This window comes from Lycium barbarum, chromosome 5 (assembly GCF_019175385.1).
Source record: "Lycium barbarum isolate Lr01 chromosome 5, ASM1917538v2, whole genome shotgun sequence".
NCBI lineage: Eukaryota > Viridiplantae > Streptophyta > Magnoliopsida > Solanales > Solanaceae > Lycium > Lycium barbarum.
The window spans coordinates 127,044,918-127,055,563 of record NC_083341.1 but is presented as its reverse complement, the minus strand read 5'-3'; the positions used below and the strand labels follow the sequence as shown (position 1 = coordinate 127,055,563).

Here is a 10,646-nt window from a genome sequence, read left to right as displayed (position 1 = left end):
ATTAAAATATTTGTTTACAATATTAAAATAATATTTTTTTTAAAAATATTAAAATATTACCGTAAAATATTATATAAAAATATTTGTTTAGAAAAGGAAAGTATTTAATTGGGGAATGATGGCAATATTGTCATTTCAACTTTTTATTCATGTATTTGTTATTTCATCTTTTACCCCGCATAAATTAATACATAGATTCTCTCATAACTTATACATGTATTAGTTATGCGGGAATTTCCTTACGTCCATTAACGTTTCTCCCACTACTTAAATACAATGGAACGTCAACCCTGACTTGTCGGTTAGATGTTCTCGAACTTTTGAATTTTGGATGACTCATTTGCTATTTCTTTGCTAAGTTCCTATAAAACTAGTTTACTTCTAGGGACTTGGTTTATTAAATAGTCCTTTTCTAAAAATCTAGCAATTGTATTAACAATTACCTTATTTTCTTTTAGGACAATAAATAAACCTCCTTTCGTTCCCTTTGGATATCTAATAAACATGGTACATCCCTTCTTGATTCCCACTTATTTGTTTTCCCTTTGAACACATGTGCTAGACAACCTCATATCCGAACATGTTGCAGATTTGGCTTACATCAAATCCACTGTTCTATAGGTGTCAAAGGTACTAACTTAGAAGGAATTAAATTAAGAATGTAACTCGCAGTTTCTAAGAGATATCCCAGAACGAAATAGCAAATATAAACAAGTCAATCATTAATGTTACCACCTTTAAAAGAGTCATATTTCTTTTCTCTTCCACACCAATCTATTGTAGAATACTTGGTGTAGACAATTGAAAATGCAATTCCTCTATCTAATAAGTAACTAATGAACTCTACAAAGAGGTACTCGCCACTACGATCAAATCGCAGTAACTTAATATATTTTTCCTGACGCTTTTCATTTTTGCTTTAAATGCCTTGAAATTTTCAAAACATTCGGGCCTATAGATCATCAAATAAATATATTCATATCAAATTCTGGTATTATTCGGGTTACACAGCAGAAGACTGTGGAACTGAAGGATGAACACGTGGACAACTTTTGCTCGTGCTTGAAGGTTCGATTTGCAGCCGCAGTCACGCTCCAAGAGTATCGATTTTATGTTTGATTGAAATCTTTGATTATGTGTGGTCTATATTACATGCAAGCTCGATCCTGACTATTTGCTTCCGCTGTCTATGCCTGTATTCCATCAATTTCCTTCTTAGACTTTTAACCATGACAATTGTTAGAATATACCATGTTTAATGGTATACATCCCAACATTTTCAAGCATATTTTAGTGACCATCCACAGTTTTACTGCAAAACAATAAAAATGGGTTCTCAAATTCTTTGGTTTCTTCTATTGCTAACACTCGCAAACTTTTGCAAAAGTAAGTCATGCCATCCAAATGATTTAAAGAGTCTTCAAGATTTCAAGGCTGGAATTCAATCAGATACTTCTGGCAGATTAGATAAATGGAAAAACCAAAATTGTTGTAAATGGGAAGGCAGTTTTTGCAGCAATGAAACTGGAAGAGTTGTACAACAGGTGATGCACCAGTTCAATCTACTATGGTAGGGGAATTATTTATCTCCTTCAATCACACTTCTGAATTCTCTCGAGGTCATCGATATAGGTGAACTTGTGGGCCTCACGGGGCAAACTCCTTCGATTGGTTTACGTCTTCCGAATCTCAGAAAACTCAATTTCTTGGCAACAAGTTTACTGGTGCATTACCGCAAAGCATGCGTAAGTTGTCTAAACTTGAAGAACTGTATCTCCAAGAAAATGGTTTTCCTGGATTTCTTCCTTCATGCATTGGAGATCTGAAGAATCTTAAAAGACTGGATATACATTTGAATAAACTTTCTGATGCAATTCCTGAGTCTATAACAAACTTGACAAAATTGGAATCTCTGTCTCTTCAAAATAATTTATTGACTGACAAAATACCAGAAAACATTGGCAATCTGCAAGTGTTGAAAGAGCTTGATTTGTCTAATAACTCATTAACCGGGATAATCCCTCATTCCATTTCTAACTTATATTCCATTTCAAGTCTTTACCTGAATGCCAACCAGCTCGAGGGAGAGATACCGTTGCCTTCAAAACAAGGCCAATAGTCTTCTCTGAGATTTCTAAGACTGCAAAACAATCGCCTCAGTGGAACGATACTTCAAACTATTGGCTACTTGACTTCCCTTCAGAGACTTTCACTTGCAAACAATCAGATTAAGGGTCCTATCCCTTCTAGTTTAGGTAATCTCAAGTCACTCACAGAGTTGTATCTCGGTTACAAGCACTTATCTGGTCAGTTGCCAAGATCGATAAACGGGCTTAGTCAACTTCTCCTGTTGAGTTTATCTCATAACATGATTGAAGGACCATTGCCTCAGGAAATTTCTTCCCTTTCAAATCTTCAATCACTGGATTTATCGTTCAACCATCTGAACATATCAACCATTCCCAAATGGCTCATGCAGGTGCCATCACTATCACGAATCTACTGGGCAGGATGTGGAATTCGTGGTGAATTACAAGATGATATTCAATCACTTGCCAGTTCATTGCTGGAACAAGACTTGTCGGCTAACTATCTTTCAGGAAGAATTCAATCTTGGATTGGCAGTTTATCTCGGATTTGTTCTTTAAATCTTTCTAAAAACAAGTTTGTGTCTGAGATTCCATCTACTGTCACAAATCTTGAAAATCTGGGAGTGTTAGCAGTGGCGGAGCCAGGATTTTCGATAAGGGGGTTCAAAAATATAAAGAGGCAAATATACAAGAAGCTAAGGGGGTTCAACACCTACCATATATACATAAAAAAATAATTTTAACCTTCAATATACACTGTAATTTTCTGCCGAGGGGGTTCTGAACCCCCTCAACTACACTTGGCTCCGCCCCTGAGTGTTAGACCTTCACTCGAATAAGCTAGAAGGCACTGTTAATGCAGTTTTCCAGATGAGAGCAGGCTTGAAGGAGGATCATTGACATATCTTGATCTTTCCGATAACAGTTTCTCAAGTTTCATTGAACAGATTGGCATGGGAGGACAAGAAAATCCAATACTTAAACTTATCGCGTAATTTTCTCAAAGGTAGATTACCAACTGCCATAGGAACATTGAAATCACTAGAGACTTTGGATCTCAGTTACGATGGATTAGGCTCTAACCTGCCAACATCGCTGGCGAATGTGAGCACTCTGGAGAGACTGATGCTGCAGAAAAATCAATTTACAGGCAGAATCCCTGAGGAGTTTCTGAAGCTGACAAACCTGAAAGAATTGAGACTTTCAGATAATCTTCTTGAAGGAAAAATACCTTATGGGAAGCCTTTCTTGATTTTCCTCAAAGCTCATTCTCCGAAAATAGAGGTTTATGTGGGAAACCCCTTCCTCCCTGTAAATCTTGAGCTTCAACTATTTGTTGCTCTTCACATACTTTTCTAGAAACAATTTAATACAGATGATCAAATTGCCAATGCAACTCATTGCTTCTTCAACTGCTAATGCAACTCTTCACTAGCTAATCACTATATACATTAAGCAGGTTACCTATAATAAATGGTAAGTAACCAGATATTACAAGTTAAATTACATACACTGTCAGTAGAAGTGTGTATAATTTTGGTGAAATCCAAAACGCTTGTCCATTTGCACATTAAAACCTTTGGCATATAAGAACACAAGCACTACAAGTATCCGACTTTGGTGAAAATCAACAAGAGTGTCCACCTTTCCCTCCCTCACATATTGGCATTTAAAATCAAAAGCACTAAAAGTCTGTGTTGCTGAAAGTTAATTGAACAGATTGCTTACATTATCAAACAAAAAGAATGAATTAGAATCTATTCCATTAACTGATTTCTCAATGTTGTCCATGAATTCATACACATAGATATAGCTAATGTAAGCTATTGACTTGTCCAGAACTCATGTCATAAAATGCTAGGTGGCATAGGAGTTGGCCCCAAACAGGTCCTTAACAGTTCCTGTTGAACCTGCTACCCTTATAATCTGCCTGACACCGAAGATTTTGATAAATGGGGGAAGGGTGAGACTGAGAGAGGTAGGCACCAAAAGCGAGGGACAACTGAACTTCTCTAAGTTACTTCTTTATTTGCCATATCTCGACAATTCCAATGTATGTGCAGCTAATTCAAAGGGCTCGTTATTCCAACCCCAGTTGCTGATAATTCGCGTAGTCAATTTCATTTAACCGTATACAACACAAAACCTGCTCCGGCAATTCTTCAGCTTTGTTGCCCTGCTTGGAAAGTGGTAAAAGACATTACCTAGATGAAAAAAATGATATCCGAGGCCGAAAAAATATTCTGGAAGAAAAGAAAAAAGAATGGAACATTGAGGACAGATACTTGCCTGAATTGTTAGGCCAACATCCAAGCAACAGAGCTTTAGTCTATCTAGGAATGTTTCAAAACCCTTCCTAGAGATGTAACTGAATCTATGCATATCTATGTCAATCTCAAAGTAATTCTCTCCCTGCAAAAAGATCATTAACAACCGAAGCAAGAATCAAAAGACGAATCAAAACCTAGTTATATATATATTTCTTTCTTAATCCAGAAATTGAGCAACAGTCTAGATACATGCAAACTGAAACAACTTTTCTTAAAATTTTGGGCGAAAAAATTTAAATGAAGATATGTTATGCTTCCGTAACAAATGTAAACTACACTACTTGGAAACTATCTTAATTTACTGCTGGATATACCAGATTAGTTAGGATATTTCCCAGTTCAAAACAGCATGCTCGCCTTTTCCCCAAAAGTAAGTGCTAAAAGGGATTGAATTCCCTCGTCATTTCAAAAAAAAAAAAAAAAAAAAAAAAAGGGAATGACAGGGTCATTTAACAATTTTTTAGTAGAACATGATGTGTAGCCAAATCGTACTCAAATTTAAAAAGAAAACAATCTTGGCCAAATTTACCTTGTAAAACTCATGTTGAGGACGTGAAAGAACAGGTTTTTCATTGTAGGCATGCATAAGCTTCCTCTCTGCTGCACTTAATGGGAGTTCCTCCATATTTGCTACACGACCTAATATCTTCAATCGTTCCCTAAAGGGTGCGGTATGTTCCACAGGAAAAGCCCTTACTTTTTCCACTTCATCATCAATCAGCCTCTGTCCAAGATAAGACAAGGGGAGGAAAGTGATAATTATTTCAAATAGGAACTCGACTATTCACAAAACAAAATCTGAACAGAGTAAATATTATGGTCTATGAAACATGGAAGAAATGATACCAAGATATAAAAGACCAAGTGAAATGACTCAACACTGCAAAGGATGTTAAAAAAAAGTAGATAGAACTGAAAAAGAAGCGAGAAAAGATGATAGTATCAAATGGAGAAACCAACCAGTCATATACGGAAAAAGAAAAGGAAAGAAAAAGCATAAATATGAGAAAAACATGAATGCTCAAACTTACCCTGATACTCTCTTGAAAATGAGGAGGAAGTTCCTTAGCGTAACTTTCTGAAAGCTTAAAATACAAGACAAAACTCATCCCTTCACCATCAGTCTCACCTTGAAAAATTGCGGTAGGATATAATGGGATCTGCAGAAGAAAAACAGTACCTCCGCAACATGAGGGAATAATCAAGTTTTAAGTAGCTATCCTGTGACTATAGAACACTAAGAAAGTTGGCTAAACAGAAATTACATGAATGGGAGCACTTTGATACATAGAAGAACTAAAAGCAAAAGGCAAGGTTAAGCATGCTATGAAATGGCTAAATAGAAACTACATGAATTAAATGACTACTTAAATAATGAAACTCTGTACGATTAGGAGTTTTGGACACACCGTGAATAAATTAGGATTAGTGATTACACTATATTCATTTACTCAACTGCCCCATGAGGGGGCCAGAAATTCCTACTAATTTATGCAGCAGAGTACTTTAGACTTTGAAGAGAAATTGCATCTATAGCGTGGAGACAATACCTATCTTAAATTGTAAAGTTGCACAAACAAACTTAAAATGAACAAAGCAGATAACATTCAAAACCACTTTCAGAACCTTGAAAGCTTTTGTGAAGGTTAGATCAAGAAAAAGATGACGTAAATACTCATTACTATAATTTCAAAAATCAATCATACCTGGACATTCACAACAAGAATGGGAGGAAGTGTTCCAGAATGTTCAATGAAAGGAAGTTCCACATGTTGTGCAATATGAAATATTTTTCTCTGGCTTAAAAATACATCAACCCCAAAAGGATTATATGCTGAATAATTTCGAGCAAACACCTTCTTTTTATCCCTGCACAAAAACAAATGTGTGAAATGAAATACCTTATACAACACATGAACTAGTGTGGCAGCTGGCACATATCCATATGCTTGTTGATTATTATCATACAGATGTTCTAAGTTCTTATATGATTAGACACATCTTCATATAATATTTTACATTTATCTGAGTGCATGTGATTGCTAAGAGAAGGAAGCACTTTACTTGAAATAGTTTTCTCCCCGAACCCTGAAAGTACCCGGTTCAATATGGGACCAACTATCAGGCATTTTCTTCTCCAACCGGCAAACTGGTACTTGGGAACCAGCTATTGGCCTTTGAAGCAGGGCTTTAGACGAAACTGTACCACATAAAAGGATAAGAGTCAGTTTGTTTTTCCTCAATTCGCTGATCTGTTTAGTAGTCAGCATGTACGCTTCCCACATAAATGTAGCATACATGTGTGACATCATATTTGGCCTTGATAATCTTTTAACATTAGAATAAAGGACACATGCTAAGGCATTCAGCCACCTTTAGCAGTTCAGACTCATCTACTCTCGGCACAAAGTACGCAGCTATGACCTCATGTGGATAACATTTGGTCTTCAATCTTTCAGAAAGTGAAGGAGCATTAAACCAACAGAAATACACACAACATAAATCTCCTAACAACATCATCAGAACAGGTTTCTATACCCAACGTTTGTCCACTGCCTCATACTTCAGTAACTACACTGTAAAACAAATTTTGGAGCATTTTGCTTATTGGAAGTTCACTTCAGTTATACCTTAGAAGAAGAATAAACAGCTCAAACATTGTCCACGACTGTCGCAAGTAATATTTCTAGGAGAGCTGAAGATAACTTAATTTCGTTTCTTGTTGGCATCAGATAGAACAAAGTTTTGACAGTTACAGGATGATAGTGGAATATAACAAGTGCTTTTTAGAAGAAAAATAATTAACACAACTATATTAAATCCTGTAATAGGCTAAGGTCAAAAAAGCAATTCATGAGATTTCTTTATTCTTCCACATTGCTGATGGAAGCATAAATCAACTGATTAATTCTGTGCAATTGATAAAAGGTCGTCAAAATCTAGTTCCAGAAAGAGTACTGACAATTAGAAATACATGCAGAAACTTTGAACTGAAGCAACTAGACCAAAAGGCTAGGCATAGATTGCAAGGAGAAAAGGGTAGAAATAGAAACTTACGTAAAGCAGCATTAGGATTTCCTTCTTTCCATTTGAAGGGAAGTTTTATGGCAGCTTTCTTCCTTGCACTTGGAGAATTAGAGCTAAGAGATTGTCTCTTCTCAACTGGTACAGCCGTGGATGCAAGACAGGGCAAACAGTTGTTTGAAAGAATTCCACAGTTATCCAACAATCCATCCTCCCTGCCACTGCTTCCATTAGCAGACGAAGAGATTTCGTCAATGAACACAGGCTGTACCTCACTGTGGGGCCCATCTTTTGGATGCAACACACTGCTTGGGTTGATCGCGGTTTTGGCTGAGCTACTGCCAGAGCTACAAGTAGGATTGCTTGTTGATAATTCTCCCTGCCTCTGCAGGTCGGTGGATAACCTGTGGTGGGCATTGACATCAACATCCCCATGTTGGACATCTTTTGCAGAAGCTACGCTGGTCCGCCCACAATCAAAGCTGTTGAGAGAGAGCATATCTGCAGAATATTGTGATACATTTCTATTCTTAAATTCACAGAATGTCAATTTCCCGACTGCAGTTAGAACGCATAAGCTGAAATGAGAAAGCCATACCATCAGCAACACTCTGGAAATCTTCATCACTGCCATCAGATTCGAATATTGCAGCAGAATCAAACCATGCTTCTTCAGTACTTCCTGTTATTGTATCGTAGCACAGAATGTTAGAAAATGGTCGGTTGCAATGGTTTATACGCTATTTACTATTCAGCTTTAGTTTGAACTGATAGAAGTAATGCGAAGCTAAACATTTTAGGATATGATTGGAAGGTAACTGAAGATATGATAGAGATGATATCCATCGTGATCTAAAAGAAAGCTGCCTAGTTCCAGTTTCAAAGGCACACCACTCATTTTAGGATAAGTGGAAACATTGCAAGGATATTAGCAACTTTCAGTAATTTAGCATTAGATAAAATAGATAAAAGGGTCATCAAAAATAGATAAAAGGAACCATCAATATTTATCATAAGAAAACAATATGAGTCTTTCTTTAGGACGTCAATTGGTACCGTCAATTACCGCCAAGAATACTGATAAGCTCAGTATATGTATAACTTCAATTAATCACATAGTGTCTATTTTGATTATCCAATATCATAGCTCGGTCAGAAGGGTATATTACTGAACCTAGAATAAGCTATTCCAAATTCATAATGGAATAATTATCCCAACTCACTTAATTCAAGAACAAATCAAGAAAGAAATTGTTGAAGAAAAACGTCTGGTTCCCAGCATTTCACTTATCAGCACCATTCAGGAGCATGCTAATTAAGATGCCAAAGATAAATGAGAGTTATTATGAGTACTATATGTCATCCAAAGAAGAAAAATCTTAAGCCTTTCTCAACAATTTGGCCTCACCTCCTCATCTCTCTAGGCGTTATATACAGCAATATATACAAATTGCAGCTGAGTGTACCATACCATACACTTAAATCGATCTATATGGGTGCATAGTATAGACAATAAAACTGTCAAAACAGCTCCTTTTCATTTGCCTCTTCCTCCTTCATCCAGTAATTAACACAAGCCTTGAAGATGTCACTGGAACTTCACTTACTTCTACTACTTAAAGAATTAGCTCCATGCCACCACTAAAGTATTTTTTTTAACAACGGTGGTGTCCAGGCCACCACCAGGGGCGGAGCCAAATGGAAGCAAGGGATGAACCCCCGTTGGCGGAAAATTACATGGTATAAATTAAAGTTGTTTTCTATGTATATATAGTAGATGTAAAATCCCCTTGGCTTCTTCGTGTTTACTTCTTCATATTTTCAACCCCCTCAGTGAAAATTCCGGCTCCGCCACTAGCCATTAAAGTATAATATCAAGCTCCCTCAGCTGAACCACTTCTCTAGGCTCTCCCTAAACCCAAACAACTCCACCCCTTCCTATTAACAATATATAAAAAAAAATAAAAAAAAATAAGCTACTCCAAAGAAAAGTTGAGTTTATTTCCCCAGAATGCATCTAACCAACCTCCAAAGAAAAATGCAGCCCACCAAACTCCTCATCTCTAACCATCAACTTAGCTAAACCAAGTCAAGAAAAAATTAAACTCCAAACACAGATTAGTTTCACACTCCATCAGCATTACAACATACCCAGTGTGATCCCACAAGTGCGGTCTGGGGAGGGTAGAGTGTATGCACACCTTGACCCTACCTTGGCAGGTAGAGAGGCTGTTTCCGATCGACCATCAGCTCAAGTAAAGCGGAAACAACATCAGGATAGAAAGAAAACTATGAGTAAACCAGAAGAGACAACAAGTAGTAATAGAAGCTATGAATAATCAGCATTACAGATCAAAAAATCCAATAATCACCATTACATTGATTCATTTAACAAGAAAACAAGCAATTTCAAAGGGAAAAAAAAACAAAGATATAGAGAAAAAGAAAGTACCATAAAAAGTAGGATTGTTGAAAGAGCGATCCAAAGGAAAAGACTTATCAACTTTATTATCAACTGATGATCTATCTGATACATTTAAAGACACCCTTTTTTTAACAGTTTTTCTTCTTTTTCTACACTTCCTCTTTGAACCTCCCAATCTACCACCAACACAACCATCTGGTCTTGATACACACCCACCCATCTCACCACCCACCCCACCCCCTTAGATTATCAAAAGGGTGTTTTTAGAAACAAAAAAACAAATTGTGGGTATCAAGAAATATAGCTGATCATATAAGAAAAAAACCAAGAACTGAATAAAAATCTGATCTTTAATAAGATTTAGAGAGAAGAAACGTGAAATTCTATTCTCTTTCAATCTCCTTCTCTCTAATAAGTAGTTATTATGAAATCTTGAAAATAAATATTCTTTTTTTTTTTTTTTTTTTTTGAATTTACGTGATTTTCAGAGCTACCGGTGAGCTTTAATTTAATAATAAAATAAAAAAAGAAAGAGAAAAGAAACAAAAAACAAAATTCCAAACTTGTAAGTTTCCCCCTGGGAACAGAGAAAAGTCAATTTTATCGTATAAACACACGTACACATATAGAGCCCAAACGTTCAGTAACGGCATCTCGGGTCGGGTCGGGTAATGGGAACCCACTTGAGATGCCACGTGGCAGAAGATCTGTCTTCTCACACGCACACAGCCACACACAGAGTCCATGAGGTAAAATGTTCATGGAATGAATTGGTAA

At 36.5% G+C, this 10,646-nt stretch overlaps 1 protein-coding gene and 1 pseudogene across 1 annotated transcript; one reads left to right on the top strand and one right to left on the bottom strand.

Annotated features, from left to right (window-relative positions):
• Positions 1-1,171: 1,171 nt before the first annotated feature.
• Positions 1,172-3,412, top strand: LOC132639762 (LRR receptor-like serine/threonine-protein kinase FLS2; annotated as a pseudogene).
• Positions 3,413-3,836: 424 nt separating this feature from the next.
• Positions 3,837-10,430, bottom strand: LOC132641467 (uncharacterized). Its single transcript, XM_060358473.1, has 9 exons — positions 9,897-10,430; positions 8,043-8,126; positions 7,478-7,945; positions 6,485-6,620; positions 6,127-6,289; positions 5,452-5,580; positions 4,950-5,144; positions 4,380-4,502; positions 3,837-4,266 (listed from the first exon to the last, which is right to left on the bottom strand). The coding sequence occupies exons 1-9, from the start codon at positions 10,087-10,089 to the stop codon at positions 4,171-4,173; spliced, it is 1,587 nt and encodes a 528-aa protein (XP_060214456.1). The 5' UTR covers positions 10,090-10,430; the 3' UTR covers positions 3,837-4,170.
• Positions 10,431-10,646: the final 216 nt, after the last annotated feature.